At 37.0% G+C, this 22,723-nt stretch overlaps 1 protein-coding gene across 1 annotated transcript in view; it reads left to right on the top strand.

The window, feature by feature from the left end:
- Positions 1–22,723, top strand: part of PIK3R3 (phosphoinositide-3-kinase regulatory subunit 3) — a 70,299-nt gene that overhangs the window by 31,745 nt on the left and 15,831 nt on the right. Inside the window, exons 2-7 of the mRNA XM_019749356.3 lie at positions 3,682–3,790; positions 5,763–5,861; positions 9,041–9,221; positions 9,865–9,990; positions 19,725–19,867; positions 22,194–22,370. Coding sequence (XP_019604915.1) covers positions 3,682–3,790; positions 5,763–5,861; positions 9,041–9,221; positions 9,865–9,990; positions 19,725–19,867; positions 22,194–22,370 — 835 coding nt within the window. The remainder of the gene's footprint in view (positions 1–3,681; positions 3,791–5,762; positions 5,862–9,040; positions 9,222–9,864; positions 9,991–19,724; positions 19,868–22,193; positions 22,371–22,723) is intronic.

Genomic DNA, 22,723 nt, shown 5'->3' with positions numbered 1-22,723 from the left:
TTTTACCTTTATTACAGTATTTGCCTCATTCTGCTGAGTATTATGGTTAGGTGTTTCTATGTATCATTCTTCTAGATTTGTTCTTTTAAGTGCTGGGAATGCCTTGTCTTTGTACTTTCATAGCTATAGCAGTGCTTTGTATAGCACAAGTTTAAATTCTTAATCCTTTTAAGTTGATAAGTAGAAGAGTTTTACATTTTGCAAAATTAGAGTTCAACTATAGCTACTTTCATAAGCAATTTCAAATCCTTTTTAAACAAGGTAAGTAAGTAGCCATTTAGGAAAAAAAGTATAGATTATACCAAGTCCTCCCCACCTTCATCTAGTAATATCAGAAGTCTGATTTTTTTAATTAACAGCTTTATTGAGGTATAATTCACATACTATACAATTCACCCACTTAAAGTGTGTGTGTAATTCCATAGTTCTTTAGTATATTCACAGAGTTGTATAACCTTCACCACAAGCAATTTTGGAACATTTTCATTACCCCAAAAAGAAACCCTGCACACATTAGCTGTCATTCCCTTTTTCCCTTTAAACTACCCAGGCCTAAGCAACCATTCCTCTAATTTCTGTCTTTATAGATTTGTCTGTTCTGGGCAATGGAATCATAAAATACGTGGTCTTTCATGACTGGCTTCCTTCACTTAGCCTACTATTTTCATGGTTCATCCATGTTATAGCATTTCATTCCTTTCGACTGCCAAATAATATTCCATTGCATAGATATATATTAATAGTGCATTCTTTTTATTCATTCATCTGTTAATAGACATTTGGGTTTCCACTTTTTGGCTATTATGTAATGCTATATGTAAGCTTTTGTGTGGATGTATGTTTCGTTTCTCTTGAGTATATAGCTAGGATTGAAATTGCTGGGTCATATGGTGACTCGACGTTTAACCGTTTGTGGAACTGTCAGACTATTTTCCAAACAGTTGTATCATTTTACATTTCCATGAGCAGTGTGTGAGAGTTCCAATTTCTCCACATCCTCACCAACACTATTACCTGTCTTTTTGATTATAGTTATCCTAGTGGGTGTGAAGTGGTATCTCGAGGTTTTGATTTTCATTTCCTTGATGGGAATTGAGTATCTTTGTTGAGATTGAGTATCTTTTCATGTGCTTGTTGGCCATTTGTATGTCTTCTTCGGAGAAATGACTATTCAGATCCTTTGCCCATTTTTAATAGGGTTATTTGTCTTTAATAATAATTCAGTTGCAAGAGTTCTTTATGTATTCTAAATACAAAATTTTAAAATCAGATAAACGACTAAAAGATTTTCTCCCATTCTATGGGTTATCTTTTTACTTTCTTGATGGTGTCCTTTGAAGCACACAATTTTTAAAAATTGGATGAAATCTAGTTGATTTTTTCTTTAGTTGTTAGTACTTTGGGTGTCATATCTAAGAACTATTAAGATTTAAGCCTGTTTTCTTCTAAAAGTTTTATAATTTTAGCTCTTATATTTAGGACTTTAATGTATTTTGAGTTAATTCTTGCATATGATGTGAGATAGGGGTCCAGTTGGATTTTTTTACATGTGGATACCCAGTTGTTCCAGCACCATTTGTTAAAAAGACTATTCTTTCACAGTTGGATTGTCTTGACACCCTTGTTGAAAATCATTTGACAAGAAAGAGTTTCTATTTTGAAGAACATATTCACTTTGTTCCCCCTTTCCCTCAATATTGTCTTTAACTTTTTTGTTAATTAAAAAAATTTTTTTGGAACAGTCGTCTCAAACTTATAGAAAAGCTACAAATACAGTACAAGTAACTTGATTTTCTTGAATCTTTGAGAGTAAGTTGCCAGCATCATTCCCCATAATGACTATTTGTATTTCCCATAAACACGAACATTCTTCTACATAACTATAATACAACCATCAAAATAAAAAAATTAATATTGATGCATTACTGTCATCTCATTCTCAGATTCAGGTTTTGTCCATTGTACCAATAATTTCCTTTGTAACAAGAGGATTCAGTCCAGAATCACACATTGCATTTAATTGTCATGATTCTCTTAGTCTTCTTCCAATCTGGAGCAGTTCCTCAGTGTTTCTTGAATTTCACGACCTTAACATTTTGGAAGATTACAGGCCAATTATTTTGTAGAATGTCTCTCATTTGCGGTTGTCTGATGTTCCCTCATGATTAGATTCAGTTTATGCATATTTGGCAAGAATGTCACAGGAGTGATGTTGTGTCCTTCTCAGTGCATCCTATTGGTGGCCCATGATTCCACTATTACTGGTGGTATTAACCTTGATTCCTTGATTAAGGTGATGTTTGACATGCTTCTACACTGTTATCTTAGTCTTTTTAATTGTGTGATTAATAAGCATTTTGTGGGAAGGTCCCCTCTGAGATTATATAAATCCTTTTCATTAATTTTTTAGTTTTTTCATTTATTCGTTTATATCAGAATGGACACATAGATTCCAATTTTTAAAAATGGCTTATATTCCCTTGTTATCTTATTTGTATTGATGCTCCAATTGTTCTAGGTTTGGTAATGGGAACCCTTTGATTTTTTTTTTTTGCCATGGCCCCTCATTCTTTGAGCAATTGCTTACTTTTTGGCATGATGTTCCAGGTTCATTTGATACTTGCTCTATCCCAGCCCTGGAATCCACCATTTTTCCAAATGGCTTTTAGTAGAGAATGGCATTAGAAACCAAGGTTTGGGTTCTAGGTGTGCATAATGGGGTGTTGCTGGTCCCAGGACCTCTCAAGGGGCAGAGCTAGGGAATAGTTATTCCCTATAAGTATAGACTTAGGTATGTCTATCTCTGTCTAGCTAGCTAGCTATTGAATTCCACGAGTTTACATTAATAGCTGCAATTCCTGTCCAAATCAGAGGGTTCATTCTATTTTTTACCTTGCTATATTTGTAAATTCCTTTTTAGACTGTGAGAAACCTGGCTCCTATTATCTTGAATGACTTTATGTATTTGATCCACCTCTTTGTATGTACACAATCTCTTATAGCTGTTGCTGCATTCCCCCTGCTACCTCTCATCCCCCACCCAAGTAGAAACTCTCTTTACCCTTATCTGGCTTTGCCCTATTGCTTTGGGATGCCCACTTCCAAAGACTGTGTCCTTATTGGCTTGGTCTCCAACACTCTGTGCCACCTGGGCCCCGTGCCACTGCCCTTCTTACTTCACTTAGCTTCAACACCCCATGCCAGGCTGTCCCTGTGAGGATCACCTCCTCACCCTGCCCAAGCTCTGGGCTCCTGTGCTGTGCTGCCACCCTCCTACATGGACGTACGCCTCCCTCAGCTAACTGGCTCTGACATCAACTCTTGGCCATCACCACCAGCCCCACTTAATGGCTTTTGGACTAAATTATTTGTGAAGAGGCATCACATTGTCTTTTGAAAGACAATGAAGTTTTTTTGGACATCTGTTCAGAATTAAAAGTTCTTTATAAGAATGGAAAAAACCTAATTAGCTTGAAAATTTCGCTTTTCAGACAATTGTTGGTATAGTGCTACAAAGATTCCTTCTTTGGCTAATGTTTAACATTTAACATAAAATAATACAACTTGATTTTTAATTATTTGAATCTTAATGTACATTGGTTAATGAGCAGTTCCTGATTGAGGAAATTAGAAAACAAATGATAATTTACATCTACAAAATAATATTCATTTCTCTTCTAGCTCTTCCACCAAAGCCACCTAAGCCAACGACTTCAGCTGTTACAAATGGAATGAAGGATGGTTCTGTTTCTCTTCAGGATGCAGAATGGTACTGGGGGGATATTTCAAGGTAACTAGAATGCTACTATAATTGAATGCAGTTTTTAAAAAATCGTTTTTGAGAATTAGTGGTTAAAATAAAACATTTTAATGTCCCACTAGGTGGCATTTAAAGATTACCATTTAAGAAATTGTGTGTGAGAACCTTTCAAAACTTTCTAAATGCTTTTCTTCTCACAAAAAAGTGACAAGAAAATCTTGAAATTATGGGTGATTGTACTTTTAATACTATATTGAGGATAGATTTCTGAATAAATGAAACATAAATTTAAGATAGTTACACAGCTTTTAGGATAAAAGACACCAATAGGTACTTAATTTTCCTTACCTTTCTGTTTCTAAGGCAGTGGTTCCACAATGTTCACATACACAAGAACCAATTGGGGTGGGGCCCTGGAATCAGCATTTAACAACCTCCCCGTGTGATTTTGATGCACTCTTCACACATCTCATTTTGGGAAACAGGACTCTAGGACAGATTTGCTTTTTGGGTAAAATATGGTTTTGGAAAATTTTGAACCTAGGGAATGGAAAAAAAAAAAGAGTTTTAAATTTGAATATTGTATTTTCTTGTCTTTAAAAAGCACTATCCATTTCTTCAAAGTCAGGTTTCAGTTTGATGCTGTGTTCCTCATTATGCTTGTCCCTCTCTTTCTCTTGTCTGTTCTCTCCCTTTACTAAAGGGCATTTATTTAGTTAGTTATTTAGGTACCACTTTAACCACCTTTAAATGTACATTTCAGTGGCATAAAGTACATTTATGTTGTTGTTTTGTTGTTCAATCATCAACACCGTCTATCTCTGGAACTATGTCATCTTCCCAAAGTGAAACTCTGTAGCCTTGAAACACTAACTCCCCTTTTCTCCTGTTCTCCCCAGCCCCTCCCTGGCAACCAGCATCCCACTTTCTGTTTCTATGAATTTGACTATACTAGATACCTCATATAAACGTAATCATACGTTATTTGTCTTTTTGCGACTGGCTTATTTCACTTTGCTAATGTCTTCAAGGTGCATCCATGTTGTAGCATGTGTCAGAATTTTCTTTTAAAGGTGAATAATATTCCATTTATATATACATTTATTTATCTGTGCATATATATATGTGTGTGTGTGTATATATATATATATATATATATATATATATATATATATGTATATCACATTTTTATTTACTTATTCATCTGAACATTTGGCTTTGATGAACATTTGGGTTGTTTTCAGCTTTGGCTATTGTGAATAATGCTGCCATGAACATTGGTATATAAGTGTTTGTTCAAGTCCCTGCTTTCAGTTCTTTTGGGTATAGACCCAGAAGTAGAATTTCTGGGTTACATGGTAATCCTATAGTTTTTTTGTGGAAGATAATATATTTTATATTAAAATTAGAAAATTTTTATTTTAGCATTGTACAATAAAAGGATCTATTATATTTAAATACCATTTAAATTTATATTTTAAAACTTGCCCTATAATTCAGTTTATGCCCTGCCATTTCCTTTGAGTGTTCTAGTGTTGTTTAAAGTCCTAAATCAGCTCTGCAGAAGAATTTATTAGTATCAATTCATATTGGAGAATATTATTTTGAAAGGTTGTGAACTTAGTGAATTTACCCCCTCTGATTAGACACAGCTGCCACTGTTGCTTAAATATAACCTTCTTTCTAAACAGCTGCTGGTTTTTCCTGAAACTCTACAAGTTCAGACCTGCCTAAGGAAGCCCTAAAGGCTTAATGGAAACACTATTCCCTACAGACAGTTGAAATCTGGAAGAGTTTAAGAAGCAAATAGCCCTTCCTTGGATTGCATAATATCAAAAATCAAAACACAAGAGCATATCTAGGGGCAGGAACTCAGTGACCTCTGAAGGCCCCCATTATTCTATAACTTGCTATATATCCCCCTCCCAATTAGTCTTAGTTATAATATATGAAGAGGACAAACAATGCTTACATTTTTTAAATTTTTCCTATAATTCTTCAGGGAGGAGGTAAATGACAAATTACGGGACATGCCAGATGGTACCTTCTTGGTTAGAGATGCCTCAACAAAAATGCAGGGAGATTATACTTTGACTTTGCGGTGAGTATTTTTCAGCATTCTGGTTAGTTTTCTACTAGTATTATTTATGTCTGGGTATACAAGATTTCTGTATTTTATTTAAATCTTTATATACACTTTTCATTTTTTAATTTAATCTAGATACATCATTTTCAGTTTGGTTAACTAACCTTTTTCTATACATTAAATATTTATATGTCTTACATAAAAATAGCTACATTTTTAATTTTTATGTAGCAGTAAAATGAGAAAGCTAAAATCCCTAAATGTAAGGAAGTAAGGAGTATACTGCTGACCTTATGAGTGAAGTCGAGGTCATGTGCACAGCCTAAGGTTATTCATGACATGTTGGGCATCCTCCTCTATTAACCCTATTACTTTTCTTAATGCAGACTTCAGAGAGTAAAACTCAATCTTATTTAGGCTGAAATATAGAAGATAAAGCAATTCTCAGGCTGTATCATGACGTCCATGTGAGCATATTAGAATCTTATAAATGATGGCTATATCACTTTTTATATTTACAAAAATGGGACATATATTTTAAAAGATTAGGAAAACTCCATTAGATATTTCCACATTTAATTTTAATGATTAAAATAGCCTAATTACAATAAAGTCTTGTGATTTTTTAAAAAAGGAACTATCTAAAGAATAATGATAACAGCAGCAACAATAACAACTCCCTTGTAGTAAGCTTTTTACATGCAGTATCTTACTTATTCTTCACAGCCACCTTATGAGGTAGGTATTAATATTTCTCTGTTTGATAGATGAGACTGCTGACGCTGAACATGGTTAAGAAACTTGCCTAAAGACACATAGCTAGTCAGTAGCAGAAGAAGTGTTCAAATCCAGATTTAACGCATAGGAGAGAGTATAGGGCCAGAAGAAAATTCAGGTACCACCTACATTTTACATAGGGTGACAGTTCTTTATTTTCTACTGCTAGCCCAGACCTTTCTCTTGAACTTTAGATTCTTCAAGTAGGCTGCTCTTGGATGTTCACTAGGCATTTCAAACTTATGTCTAAAAGCAAAATGTTTTTTCCCCATTCAACATGTTCTTTTTATATAGCCTTCTTCATTTCAATAAATGACAACTTTATTCTTTTATTTGCTTAAGATAAAAGCTTTGACCTCATCTTAATCTTGTCTCTTTTTCTCATACCCATATCCAGGCTATCAACACATCCTGTCAGCTCTCTCTTCAAAATACGTTCAGAATCCCACCATTTCTCAGTCTCTCTACTACTGCTACCTTTGTCTAAGACACCATCATCTTTTGCCTGAAGTGTTTTAGTAGTCTCCCAATTGATCTTTCTACTTCTACCTCTGTCCACGTTGAATGGTCTCAGTCCAGCTTCTAGAGTGAGCCATTTAAAACAAAAGAGAGATGATATCATTCTGCTCAAAACCCTCTCGTGTCTCCCCATTTTACTCAGTAAAAGCCAGAGTCCTTATAATAACTTACAGGCTGTTAAATGATCTAAGCTCTTTTTACATCGTTTCATCTCCTAGTTCAGCCCCAGCATCATTGGCCTCCTTGCTGTGTCTCGAACATGTCAAGCTTGCTTCTACCTCAGGGGCTTTGCACTTGCTATTCCTTCTGCCTGGAAAACTTTTCTCCCAGATATCTGCTGTGCTAGCCCCCTCACTTTGTTTAGGACTCTGAACAGAGTCGTTTTCCTTGTGCAACATGTGTAAAATAGCAATCACTCCATCCCCAGAATTCTCTCTTCCCTTTACTCTGCTGAATTTTTTTTCCATAGGACTTACTACCATTTGATATATCTAGTTGTTTATGTTCTATCTTGATGAGAAATTATTTATCCTCTTTATAAGCTTAAAGATGTAGATATGTTCCTTATGCTCCTCAACTGGAAGTTCCATGAGAGAATGGACTGTATGTATCTGGCTTGTTTACATCACAATATCTACCTAGTGTCATAGAGTTCCTGGCACATAGTAGATGTTCAATAATTTTTTTGTGGAATGAATGAGTGCCTTTTAACTTTTCTCTAGCAGAGAGATCAGCTTGCATTTATTGTGAGTATATGTGTGGGTATACACATCTATATGATTATGTGATCCTACGACTGTACATTTTATAGGAATACTTCTGCCCCCATCTAAATACTGATCTTCTAAGCACTATTTAATTTAAGTCAGTACATAGATTCAACACTATTGTGTTTGACCTTTCACAAATCCCAGTGCCTCATTTATCATGTGTAATAGCATGGCATAAAGAGATATATAGGCATATTTTCCCCCTATTAAGTCTGCATGTAGCTATAAGAAGAGTTGAGTGGGAATGGTGCAATATTTTGCTAAGGTATAATGAATTAACCTGATGTGGTTTTAGATTATACCTTATGGGACTTGCAGAACGTTGCCATTTTAAGCTTTGGTTATAAATTACCTTTTAAAGGACCATTGGATAGGATTCAGTAAACGAAAGTGGTTGCAACTATTCAAGCATCAAATTTCACTCATCTAATATAAATGGCTCTTTCAAAGCTATACTTTATAAAATAGTTGAATGACAGTTGAATCATTCACATACTGTGATGGCATAAATAAATAGTAATTTCTAAGAATCATAAGCAATTATAAAAGACAAAATAATGTAAAGTGCTAGATAAATTACTCAGTTATAAATCATTCAAAGAGCTTAATTTTGTTTGGTCATTAACAGTAAAACCTTGAAGGTGTTGGTGATTATGTGAGAAATGTTTATCATCCCTCTTCATACAGAGATGGCTTCTGCTTCCCTCCAAAGACATACAACCACATAATATTTAGGTCCTAAAGAGATTGTTTCTGTTCTTCCTGAAAATATATTGACAGAATTTAAGTTAGAAAATTCATTAAAAAAATAAACAAAAGATGCAATACACTTCTGTTATAGTTATTTTTCTTAAGTGATTTAGCCAAATTTGTTGATAGTGAATGCTGTGTAGGTATGTTGACCTTTAGTAATGAAGATAGAAGAAATAGTTATAAAAATAATATGACATTATATATACTTTTACACACATAATTATATATGCCTTTTCACTAGTTCCAGTCTCATTAACATAATAAAACTTGATTATTATGTGATATCTAGCTTTCATACTATCTCCATATGAAAGTAGTACTTCAATAGAATATTTTTAGGGAAAAAATGTACAATTGTTGTCTGGTTCTTCACAGGAAGGGAGGCAATAATAAGTTAATAAAGATCTATCATCGAGATGGTAAATATGGCTTTTCTGATCCTCTGACATTTAATTCTGTGGTGGAGCTCATTAACCACTATCACCATGAATCTCTTGCTCAGTACAATCCCAAACTTGATGTGAAGCTGATGTATCCAGTGTCCAAATACCAACAGGTATGATTACAGACGTTCTTGATAGCTATTCAGCAAGTCGTTTAACAACGTAATTTGATTCTAATTTACCAGGCTTATCAGTTAAAAGAAAAAAGAAATCTAGTCATTTTTAATTTTCTACTGAATATTTAAGAATTTTAGAACTTTATGACAACTATTCCTTAATAACATGTTGCATGTATTTATTGACTTTATGTAAAAATGTTTCTGTTTATATTTCCTATTTATATTTCATTTCTTATTTTTAAGGTATTAACTATTTTGTTGTGATCTAAAGGTTGATCTTAGTGTTAAAAGGATTTAGTGCTTTTGTATGCTTGATATTAAGACAGTGGCTTAAACTTACAGTAGAAATACATTTTAAAAATAAATAGATGTGGAAAATTCATGTCAGAATTGTTAACATTCTTTTTTGTGTGTGTGTTTGAATTCTTTTTTTTTAAAATTTATTGGGGTGACAATTATTAGTAAAATTACATAGATTTCAGGTGTATAATTCTGTATTACATCATCTATAAATCCCATTGTGTGTTCACCACCCACAGTCAGTTCTCCTTCCATCACCATATATTTGATCCCCCTTACCCTCATCTCCCACCACCCTCCCCCCAACATTTTTTATTTCTTATGTTTTCCCGCATAGGATCAGTTGGTAAAAGAAGACAACATTGATGCAGTAGGTAAAAAACTGCAAGAGTATCACTCGCAGTATCAGGAAAAGAGTAAAGAGTATGACAGGCTATATGAAGAATATACCAGAACATCCCAGGTTAGTATATTTTTGTTGTTTAGGCCAATAAATATGCAATGTTATAGTTCCATCAGATTTACTTTAATTCACCTGATGATCTTTAGCTGTCTTAATATTTTAAATAGCCTTTTTGAGACTTTGATGATACAAATTCCTCTCCCATTCATAAATCACTTTTTTTATTGGTTAAGGATATATTTTATATCAGTTAGTATTAACTAGATAAGGATTGATTGCAAGTGACAAAAAATAACAAAATAACAAAGGCTTCAGATAGAAATTTATTTTTCTCTCATGTATAGATAGGGCAGGGGTGTTATGGCAACTCTACAGTCGTTAGGGTTTAGGGTTCTTCTGTGTTGATGCTTTGCTATCTGTGGAAGCTGACTTATTCCAATATCAGTCATAACAACCATATTCTAGCAAACAGGAAGGAAGAATAGGAAGAATAGGAAGGAGAAAGGAACGTTTCCATTTTTAAGGCTACTTGGTAGAAGAAACACACTGCTTCCACTCTCCTCCCACTGGTAAACATAGTTCCAGATCACAACTAGGGGGAGCTATGTCTAGCCAGTGGGAAGAGAGTGGAAGCCTTAGCCACTCGCAGGAAAGGCTAATAAAGCTGGTTTTTATCTGGTCAGGTGTGCCCAATTAACATTTGAGAGTTTACTGAGGAAGAAGGAGCTAATGGAAATGGTGGGACCACTGGTAGACTCAGCCACATAGTTTTTAGATTATAAACCTTAATAATATCACTTTTATCACCTTTATGATATAAAGCGAAATTCTGAAGAATAATGTTTTTTTCCTAGAACTGCTTTGACTCTCTTTAAGTTACACTTGGATTGGTTTAATTTGCCGTGAGTTGTTACATAACGTATAAAAGGTGCTAGGAATTTTTATGAAGGTGCAAGTCTTCAGGGAAGTTTTATTTGTTGGTATATTTGTGTCAACAGTGGCCTCAGAAAACGTTTTACTGGGTTTCTCATGCACAGTCTTTTGAAACATAGGTTATTACTTTGAACATCAAATGATTTATAGAAGCATTAGTCTGTGTGGATCAGTCCATGTTATAGTAGCATTTGTTCATTCTACTAAATTCAAAGTGAATTCTCAGGGCAATAATAACTTGCCTGAGTCCTTTCTAGGAGATAACAATAATGGGATTTTTTCCCTTAGTGTTTTCTATTTAATAGATTTCTGCTCTTTATTATTTCCTTTCTTCTTTCTTTCAATTTAATTTGCTCTTCTTTTTCTAGTTTCTCAAGGTAGAACTTCTGTTCATTGGTTTTAAAACATTTTTATTTTCTAATACAAGCACTTAAAGCTACAAATTTCCCTCTAAGCACAGCTATAGGTGTATCCTACAAATTTTGTTATACTGTTGTTTTCATTATTCAGTTTAAAATATTTTCTAATTTCCCTTGTTATTTCTTCTTTGGCCCGTATGTTCTTTAATTTCTAAGTATTGGGGGCTTTTCTAGATATTATTTATTTCTAATTTAATTTTGTTGTAGTCATTGGTTACAGTCTTGAAGTTTATTGACTTATGACCTAACTAACACATGCCTTATTTTTGTAAACATTCCATGGGCACTGATAAAGATTAATATAGTTGTTGGTATAGCTCTATAAATATCAGTTAGGTCAAGGTGATTGATGGTTCATTCAGATATTCTATATCAATACTGGTTTTTTTTTCCTAGTCGTGTCAGTTACAATTAATATCATAACTGCATAATAACCTAGTATGAATAATACCAACTTACTATTCAAGAAGTTTTCAATAGTGTATAAACACGTTGCTCCTGTACATCTTTGTCCCTCTCCCTTTATATTATTTTTACCAATTACATTTTTATACATTGTGTGCCCATTAACATAGATTTATAATTATTATTTTATGCACTTGTTCTTTAAATCATATGGAAAAAAAGAAGAGCTACAAACCAAAAGTACAATAATACTGACTTTTGTATTTACCTATGCAGTTACATGTAACAGGTTCTTTATTTCTTCATGTGCCTTTGAGTTACTGTCTTATGTCCTTCAGCCTGAAGGAGTTTCTTGTAGGGCAGGTCTATTGATAATGAACTTCCTCAACTTTTGTTTATCTGGGAATATCTTAATTTCTTCTTCGTTCTTTTTTTTTTTCCCCTCCTTCATTCTTTTTTTTTTTTTTTTTTTCTTTTTTTTTTTTTCTTTTCCCTCCTTCATTCTTGAAGGACAATATTGCCGGACATAGAATTATTGGTTGACAGTTTTTTTTTCTTTCAGGGTATTAAATATGCTGTCCCACTGTCTTCTGACCTCCATGGTTTCTGATGGGAAATCAGCTATTAATTTTATTGAAGACCCTTTCTACATGATGAGTTATTTCTCTTGCTGCTTTTAAGATTCTCTCTTTGTTTTTGACAATTTGACTATAACATACAATACGTGTTTTGTATATCTTTGTCTATAGTTTATAATTGTTAACTGTGGAATGGTGAGTCAGCTATGAGCTATTCCAGTATTACTATAACTCATGGTGCCTTGTTCTGACCATAGTATTTATGATCTTGATTTTCCCAGCCCAAAGCCCTTTCTCTTATTTCCAAGTGAGTGTGTGTGGAGGGCAATGTAAAGACAGAGACTGCACCAAGGACCTCAGGATTGGTGGAGCTGATTAGGGGTTATTGACTTCTGAGGATTACAGATTAGTAATGAGATACAGTACTAATTGGGAAAAGTATGGGATTATAGTAGCCAGAAATGCTGTAATGGTCCATTTTTTCCATGAGGTGTTTGGTTCTATTTTATTTTTTAGGTTTTCTTTATTACTTAGTTATTCAGAATGATTTGAATATTTTTTTTTCTTTCTAGCTGATACACTGTGTCTGTGGTATTCATTAGTGTGTATGCTTCTTTTTTTTTTTTTGGAGGGGGGTAATATTGGGGAACTGTGTTTTTCCAGGACCCATCAGCTCCATGTCAAGTCATTGTTTTCAGTCTAGTTGTGGAGGGTGCCCATGGGCCGATTCCTCACTGGCCCATGTGGGAATCGAACTGGCAACCTTGTTAAGAGCTCGTACTCTAACCAACTGAGCCATCCGGCAGCCCTGTGTATGCTTTTTTTCATACTGCAAATTTTAGCTTCTCTGTATTCCTTTAGCTCTTCTAGATGAATTATCTGTGATGAAGCCAGTGTTAGGGATAGAATGGAAAAAAGTTACTAAGGCATCTTCAAGTTGAATCAGCATAAGTGGTCAACATTAGAGGATGATGAAATGATCACACATAGAATGTTATATAGCTATTAAAATCATTTTTCAGAAATTATTTTAAAATTTCCTAATTTTTAAAAAGTACAAAAGTTATGTAAGTACATATGCTAAATTCAATATAAAGTATTGCTGAATTCTGTATGAATTATTACATACAAAGTAAAAGTCCCCATTCCTCAGAGGCAACTGCTGTTATTACATGCTTCTTAGGAATTCCTGATGACCTGACAAACGCTTGTGATGTAGTTGCAGGGCAAGGCGACAGCAGGTAGAATTGTGTGTACAATGTGATTTCAGCTGTGGGTGTACCTGTTCACTTGAAGGGAAGACTATGGAAATATGTTGGGTGGTAGAGTTAGAGGGATTTGGGAAAAATGCAGTTAAAATAGAAGAAGGAAATACTAATAGAAATAATAATATGAATATATTATAGCAAAATGGGCTTTTCTTTTTAAAACAATGAAACAAAATTATAACCACCAAAAAAAAAATTATAACCATCAAAAAGACTGAGGGAGGGGCCGGCCCGGTGGCTCAGGCGGTTGGAGATCGATGCTCTTGGCTCCGAGGGCTGCTGGTTCAATTCCCACATGGGCCAGTGGGGCTCTCGACCACAAGGTTGCCAGTTCAATTCCTTGAGTCCTGCAGGGGATGGTGGGCAGCACCCCCTGCAACTAAGATTGAACACGGCACCTTGAGCTGAGCTGCCTCCCTGATGACTCAGTTGGTTGGAGTGCAGACTCGCAACCACAAGGTTGCCAGTTCAGTTCCTCGAGTCCTGCAACGGATGGTGGGCTGCGCCCCCTGCAACTAGCAACGGCAACTGGACCAGGGGCTGGGCTGCGCCCTCCACAGCTAAGATTGGAAGGACAACAACTTGAGTTGGAAAGAAAAAGTCCTGGACGTACACACTGTTCCCCAATAAAGTCCTATTCCCCTTCCCCAATAAAATATTAAAAAAAAAAAAAAAAAAAGACTGAGGGAGGTCTGTATTTACTGATTTTGAGTGATTTCTAAGATACATTAAGTAAAAAATAAAGCAAGGTATAGAAAAATATATGTGGTATACTGTCCTTTATGGTTAAAAAAAGAGTATAGAGCGCTATGGTTAAAAAAAGAAAGAGTATACAGTATATATATGTTTACATATTAATATGTGCTCAGAATATCTGGTCAGAAACTTATATACCCTCTGCGTAAGATAATGAAGACCGAGTCCAAAAGTAGAAAACTTACTCTTTACTATGTATTTTTTATATTATTAAAAAATTTTTTTTCTGTGTGCAAGTACCACCTTCTTAAAATACATAAAATGAACTGAATTGGAATTTAGGAGATTTATTTTCCAATAGGAGATTTATTTTCTAATCCTGGTTATGTTAAAAAACTGTTTATGTCCCTTGAAAGAGTGTGTCTGTGCTTCAGTTTCCCATAGATCTATAAGATGGAGATAATGGCAACCCCAACTCTATTGGAGTCAGTGTGCGTGAGAGAGAGAGAGAGAGAGACAGAGAGAGAGAATCTGGTTTAAAATGGTCACTATAACCATGCAAAACCATTTATTGAATACCTAGTCTGGGAATGATACTATGCTTGACTAGAAACACAGAGGGAGAGATGAGACACTATTCTTCAGAAGTTTAATGTACTCTGACAATATTTGTTAAACACAAATGTGCATTAGTCAAAATGGCATACTTTAATCCCTTTCCTCTGCATCAAACAAAGCAATGATGGATTACTATATTTGTGTGTGTATTTACTTAAAGGGCAACATACAACACTATGTTTAATCTTACAAAGAATATTGATTGAGTAAAAGATACAAAAGAATACATATGTGTATTCATATAATGTACAAAGCCAGGCAAATGAGAGGATGAGAACATAAAGTGGTAAAACCCTAAGAATTACAAGGTAATGTTCTTCATAAAGGGCAGGATAGTGCTATCACTGAGGCGGGGGTGGGGGTGGGGTGTGGAGTGGGAAGAAGCAGGGCGTTGTGATCCAGAAAGGATACACAGGGCATTTCTGGGGTGCTGGGAGTGGACGCTCATTTTATAATAAAATGTTAAACTGTGCATTTGTTTTGCACACTTATATCTCACACTAAAATGATAAACATTAAAGGCACATAGCTATATGCAAAAACAATATGAATATTTTTGTAGATCAGAGGTGGAACGGGAATTCATTACAATAACCATGAATGAAACTTTCAGATTTGGAAATCAGCAGAGGCAACTGAGAGTTTGACCTCCCTGGTAATCCTTCCAGTCTTTTTTGCTGATTTCTCCACTTTTCTAGTTACTTATTTACTCTCTGGTGATTTCAAACAGTCTCATGGTTTATATACATTTATATGCTAGTAAACTCCCAAACATATCTCTGGTCCTTCTAACTTCTCTTAACTCTAGCGTCATACATCCAACTGCCTATTCAACAGCTTCAGTTGGATGTTTAATATATATCTCAAATTTAACATGTCCAAAATAGAATTCTGATATCCCACCTCAAGACTGTCCTACCCTTTGCTTTTCCCATTTCAGTTGAGAGCAATCACATCCTTGCTCAGACCAAAATCCTTGAAGTTATCCTAGTAGACTCTCTATTATACCTTGTATCCAATCCATCAGGAATTCCTGTTGACTTTACCTTTAGAATATACCCAGAATTCAACCCATTCTCATTCACTGCTAATACCTTGATCTAAGCCACTATAATTTCTTGTCTTGATTTACCACAGAAACCTCCTAGGTGGTCTTCTTGCCCTTTACCATGCTCCCTTTCCCCTGATCAATTCTCACCCTAGCAGCCACGTGATACTTGTAAAACATAGGTGTGATCACAGCACTCCTTTGTTTCAGACCCATCTCTGATTTCTGCATTTTACACAGAGTGAAAGCCATTGTCCTTTCTTCAATGCCCAGTACGCTTTGTGCCTCTCTTCCTCTCTGACCTCATTTCTTAAAACTTTTGTCCTTGCTGTGCTCCAGCCACACTAGTCTCCTTGCTGTTCCTTGAAAATACTAGATCACTCTTTTACCTTCTTGTGTTTGCACTGACTATTTCCTTGCCTGAAACACCTCTCACCCCCAGATGGTGACCAGGCTAACCCCTTCGTCTCCTTGCAGTCTTTGCTCAGATGTTGTCATCGCAACAAGGCCTGCTTGACAACTTTATTTAAAATTGAGACTCACATTCCAACCTTCCTTTCACAATCTACTTTTGGTTTTTCCATAATATTTCTTACCTTCTAAAAATATATAATTTATTTACTTATCATGTCTGCTATTTATTGTCTGTATGACCCCTTAAACTGTAAGTTCCAGGAGGGCAGATATCTTTATCTGAGCTTGTTCACTTATGTATCCCAAATTCTTTAAATAATGCCTGGCATATAGTTAGTGTTCGATTATTTGTTGAATGAATTTATGCAAGGTAAAGAACCAAAAGCACTCCACGCTTCACAAGGGCCTGGAGTCAAACTCATAATATGAAGTGGGGTCTAGGCTAAACCTCCTGTGAATAGAGGCTGGAAAAAGTGGCCACTGTTGCATGTGGCTTTGTAGCTTCATATCTGCCTTTGGTCATGGCTGGAGAAAGCAGAGAAAGCTCCACATGCTGCCAATATGTTCAGTAATATTGGGGATTTAACAGCAGATTATGAATTCTGAGCAGCTGATATGAGGTTGGTTTCTGGGCTTGGAATCCCTGGTTGGAGAGCCGGGTGTTGGGGGTAGATGGAGGCAACCGAAAGCCACTAGGTCGAAGCTAGAAGAGGGCTGAATTTCTCTGTGAGAATTGAGAGCAAGACTTGAGATGGGGCTGAACAGAGACGAGCCATGAAGGCTTAAAGCTTTGGGAGGGGGAGGAAAAGAAGGGGAGGGATCCAGTGATGAGCAGTACAGGAGATGTATTAAAGGGACACTAAAGAATTGACCTCCTCAGTTTATAAATGTTGATAAGTGATATAGACTTCCTCTGTTTTTTCCCCCTATGAAATCTTAGGTAAAATCCAGATTGCTTTGATGTAAGTGAATTCTTCCCAGAGAATGGGAAAGAGATGGTGTATCCTGAGTCAGAGTTGGCATAGGGTAAGAATAGACTGCATGTGGAGATATTTGACATCTGGATTACATATAATTAGAAGGAAAAATGATAGGACTTAGTGATGGATTGGGAGAAGAGACAGGAATTTGACAATGAAATCACTGGTGACCTTGGAAAGAGCTGTCTCTGTGGAATGGTGAGTACAGAAGCCAGAACAGAGTGAGTTGGAGTGTGAGTGAGAGATGAGGAAAGAGAGAGAACATATATAAACAACTCTTTCAAGAAGCTTAACTGTGACTGGAAGAGAATTTAGGGTTAGGAATTTTTTTTTTTTTTTCAGAGTGGTGGAACTAGAACTTGTTTGTATATTGATGAGAAGGAATTCTTCGAGTGGGAGAGGTAATGATGTAAGGGGGGTTGGCTGATGTAATGGAATGAAGTACCTGAGAAAGGAAGAGGGGAGACCCATAGCACATGTAGATAAAGGGAAGAGAAAGAAGGTGTGTTGATATAGGTAGGTTTCTAGTTTTGGTGGCAGGTATAGTGACATTGTTTATGGGGAGCTGCTGCTTTGGCAGTGATGGTAAATACTTTTCCCTTTGCTGCTCTACTGTCCAACACATCTTCCAGTGTTAGTAAAGTCTAAATTATTGGTGTTTTGTTTGAAAATACAGAGCTTCATCAGTAATTGCTAACCTTGCAAGGGAGCCAAGACCCTACACTAAAATGAGAGAGTTGTAGAATTTGTAGCTAGATATATAGATATGGGCATTTCGATAAGTTTACAGTACTGTTTGAGATCTGTATGGTATAACCTCAGCTATATGGAACATTGTAAGGTTCTAGCTTCCCTCATCTGCTAATCTCTGTGTTCCAGGCCCACTGAGCAATTGCTGATCCCTGAACATCCCCTATTACTATTTCATGTATACGCCATGCTATGCTATCTCTGTGTGCCGTGCTGCATTTTCTTCCCCTAACCCAATTCTTTAAGACCTAGCTCAAATGTTGCCTTCTCCATGAAGCCTCTGTAAAGCAGTAAGTAACTAATTCACTGCACTTGATTTCCTCTACCATGACATGAAAAAAAACCTATTAGAGTTCGGAAATCTATTTAACCTGTATATTCTGAATCCTGAAGGGTAGGCTCCATGCTTTATTTATTTATTTTTATTTTTTTTTTATTTTTTTTTTTTAAGATTTTATTGGGGAGGGGGAACAGGACTTTATTGGGGAACAGTGTGTACTTCCAGGACTTTTTTTTTTTTTTTTCAAGTTGTCCTTTCAATCTTAGTTGTGGAGGGTGCCGTTTAGCTTCAAGTTGTTGTCCTTTCAGTCTTAGTTGTGGAGGGCGCAGCTCAGCTCCAGGTCCAGTTGCCATTGCTAGTTGCAGGGGGCGCTGCCCACCATCCCTTGCGGGACTCGAGGAATTAAACTGGCAACCTTGTGGTTAGAGCCCACTGGCCCATGTGGGAATTGAACCGGCAGCCTTCGGAGTTTAGAGCATGGAGCTCCAACTGCCTGAGCCACCGGGCCCGCCCCGGCTCCATGCTTTATGAATGTCTTTATCACCAGATGATACTTTCTGTATAGTGGATTTTCAGTAATCATTTGTGGAAATTAATCAGTGCTGAATAGTTGAGGAATTATCCTATAAGCACCAAACCTTTAAAAATTGTAAACATTCAGGATGATGATCTTTCTAGAACTTTATACATATTTTTTCTACTTTCTAAAGTAAATTGAACAAAATTGAACCCTCTAGGGAGGTTTTAGGGGAATCATGATTCAGATGCGCAAGTCTACAGATGCCCTCAGAGTTCATTGAAATGTATAAAGATTACTTACCCTAGTGCTGAATGGCTTAGCCTACTGGGCTTTTGTTTTATGGACTTTTCAGTTTTTCATCTCCCTCTGCATCTGATTTTAGCAGCTATTCTTCCTCTTTTCTAATCAGATTAATCTACTGATGAATCTGTTTGGAAAACGACATGCTTTAGAAATGAAAGTAAGAATAAACTGTAGAGGGCTCGTGGAATGAGGCTTGCATGCAGGGGCACGGACTCCTCTGCTGTTCCCCATTCACTCCTTCAGCACCTTTTGGGGGTCAGCACTACAGTAGGTGCAGAGGCAGAACTTTATCTTGTCTTCAAGGTGTTCGGGGTTAATCCCTTTTAGCGACTCAGAGCCCTTTCTGTGCTTCTCAGCTGTATTTCAGGAAATAGCTCTTTTTCTTTTATTTTAGGGTTTGGATGATGCATTTTGCATATGAGTATAAGTAAGAAGGGTAGGCGTTAAAGGGTCTTGTTTCAGCCTTCTGAATTCGGTCTTATATGGAATGGTAACTAGAATTATAAGATTTGTTTGAAGAACAGAGTTACAAAAAAAAGTAAAGACAATGAAGTGTATGTCTTTTCTTTTTCTCTCCTATAGGAAATACAGATGAAGCGGACTGCAATTGAAGCTTTTAATGAAACAATTAAAATATTCGAAGAGCAGTGTCACACACAAGAACAATATAGCAAAGAATATATCGAGCGATTTCGCAGAGAGGGGAATGAAAAGGAAATTGAACGGTAAATCTACCAAGTACACTAGTGAGACAAGACTTCTTTTCTTCCACAATAATCTCTGTTGTGTCTGCTTTTACCCCTAAACTTCACAGTCCTGCCATATGGAAATACTTGCTTTTCCCAGTAATGGCACCAAGCTGAATCATCTCTCTTCTGTGTTCTTTCTCCGTCCTCCTAAACGCTAACTCCTACTCCATTAGGACTCAGCTTAGACGTGACGTTCTCTAGAAAATCTCCCCTGATTCCCTAGACTGGTTTGGGGGCTTCTTGTCCCTACCCCTACAGTATCTGGTCCCGATCCCTATTGTAATAATTACTGAGTGTGCCACTCACTAAAACTGTGAGCTTGTTGGGAGTGAGGATGATGACTTATTTCCCTGACAGCTCCAGCACCTGTTATGGTGCCTGAGGTCATAGTGGTGCTCATTGAATACTGAATGCTGATTGAATTGAAAATCAACAGCAGCAGTCTGAGAATAAACTGGAGATGGAACAAGACCATGGGCAGGAAGAGCAGCCTGATTGTTGGAAGTGTCTGCAGTTTCTGTAGTCATCAGGTTAAAAGATGGTTAGGGCCTGAACCAGGGCAATGGCAGGAAAGGAGGGAGAGCTAATGGAAATGCTGAGGACTTAAGGCCTGACCAGGAAAGGTAAGTGTGGGATTAGTCAAAGATTATTCCCAGTGACTAAGGGATGGTGTTACCCACTGAAATAGAGAGTCTGTGAGGAGAGTTTGGGGTTGGAACCAATGAGTTTCAGGTCCCTGTGAGAACCCAAATGGAGTTGTCGGCAGGGCTGTTGGATTTGGAACTCAGGGCACAGAAATGTGGAGGCCATGGGAGATGCTGAAAATGAAATTACACAGAAAGAATGAGCAGCATGTTGAAGTATTGGATCTGGCAACTGAAAGGATATTGGAAGACTTTATCAAAGCAAATTTAGTGGAGTATTAGAAGACTGAGTCAGATGACAGTGGGTTAAGGAGCGAAAAAGTGGATAATCCATAAAAGTGAATCATAAACAAGGGAAAAGCAAAATTATTTCTCACATCAGCACCAAAGTGTTGGTGAACTTCTGTTGCAAAAGAATAGGGCTGAGTGCTGTGGGGCCTCATGGTTAAAACCATGGGCTTGAATTATGTATTGACTGTTTACCAGCTGTGTGACCTTGGGTGAGTTTCTTAATTCTCTCAGCCTGTTTCCTCCTCCATAAACTGTGGATTATATCTTGTTGAAATGCTGAGAGAATTAAGTGACACACACACACACACATACACACTCACTCATGGTACAGAAAGGCATGTTTGTGTGTATGTATATATCTTGGCATATGCTATCAATAAATAACAATTATTAATGAAGAAAACGAAAATAACTTGTACTGTAGTTGCAAAGGGAGGCAGAGTGGCATGATGAAGTTTTGGTAGTAATGTGAAACCGCATACTGAGGGACAAACGAGTAATGGGGGCACTTGTTGCCGTAAGGGTCCAGTGCAGAGCAGAACTTCGTGCTCGAGAAGCTTGTCTCCATCATCTAAGGTTTGCTCCCCAAGATGAACCAGGCACCGTTTAGTCCTTTTACATGTATTATCACATTTACCCAGCGAAGGCAGGCACTGTTTAGGTACCCAGAAGAGGAAATGAAGGCACAGAGAAGTTAACTTGCTCATAGCCACACAGTAAGTGGCAGGCCAGAGATTCCAACTTCGGCGGGCTGACTGCAAAGCCATTGCTCTTAGCTGCTGTGTTGTGTTACCGCTTGATGTCATACACACAGTTTCACTGGTTCACTCGTGGCTTGATCCAGGGCCCAAACAAGGTCATCAGGATTCTGTCTCATATTCTTTTGGCTCAGTTTTTCTGTGTGGGCTTCATCCTCAGGTAGGCTTTCCATATAAGGTGGCAGATAGCAGCTGGGAGTCCTACAATCACATATGTAGTAATAACGTAGCAATTCCAGTGGGAAGAGAGAATTTCTTTATAATCGTTCCAGCCAAAGTTCTAGAATTGACTGTCATTGAGTCAGCTTGGGTATTTTTCCCATTCGTGAACCAGTCACTGTGGCTTGAGGGTAGGGATAGGATGGAATGGAATACTCTTCTTGGCCAGGCTGGGTTGTGTGGAAGTTCAGCTCTGAATATGAGACGGGGACAGGGAACCCTTACCTACAGGAACCACTAGGGTGCTATTACCAGAAGATGGGGAATGGGTATGGGCCAGGTAAAAACAGCGGATGTCGACCACACTTAAGATGTTAGGACTCTGCTCACACTATGGAATGCTTCTGCTTGGTTCCTATTTTAGCCTTAATATGTTAAATATTTTCACAGAATTATGATGAATTATGACAAATTGAAATCACGTCTGGGTGAGATTCATGATAGCAAAGTGCGTCTAGAGCAGGATTTGAAGAAACAAGCTTTGGACAACCGGGAAATAGATAAAAAAATGAATAGCATCAAACCTGACCTGATCCAGCTGCGTAAGATTCGAGATCAGCACCTTGTGTAAGTAGGCTGGGCCTGGGTAGGGGGGCCACCAGCACCAGGTCACTGCTGGCACTGGAAACGTTGGAAGTAGAAGAAGAGATTTGTAATTGAGAACTGGCCAGTGAGAGTGTGAGAATGTAGGAAAGCATTCCTGTTAGTAGCAGGGGTACCAGAGGCTACATGAAGTCAACGTGTGGGAGCAGCGTAGGGCTCTAAACTGTACAACTGCCTTGGAAATGCCAGAGGGTGGCTGTGGCAGGAGCAAAGTACAGAGTCATGTTTGCCTGAACCACAAAAGCCAGAATCTTTGGTTCTATACATAGTAGAGCCACAGAAATAGAAATTATCCCTCATGGGCACAGGCACCGACA

The sequence above is a fragment of the Rhinolophus sinicus genome, chromosome 14 (assembly GCF_057876585.1).
Source record: "Rhinolophus sinicus isolate RSI-liver-muscle chromosome 14, RSI-T2T, whole genome shotgun sequence".
NCBI classification, from domain to species: domain Eukaryota; kingdom Metazoa; phylum Chordata; class Mammalia; order Chiroptera; family Rhinolophidae; genus Rhinolophus; species Rhinolophus sinicus.
This window is presented reverse-complemented; position numbering and strand designations above follow the sequence as displayed.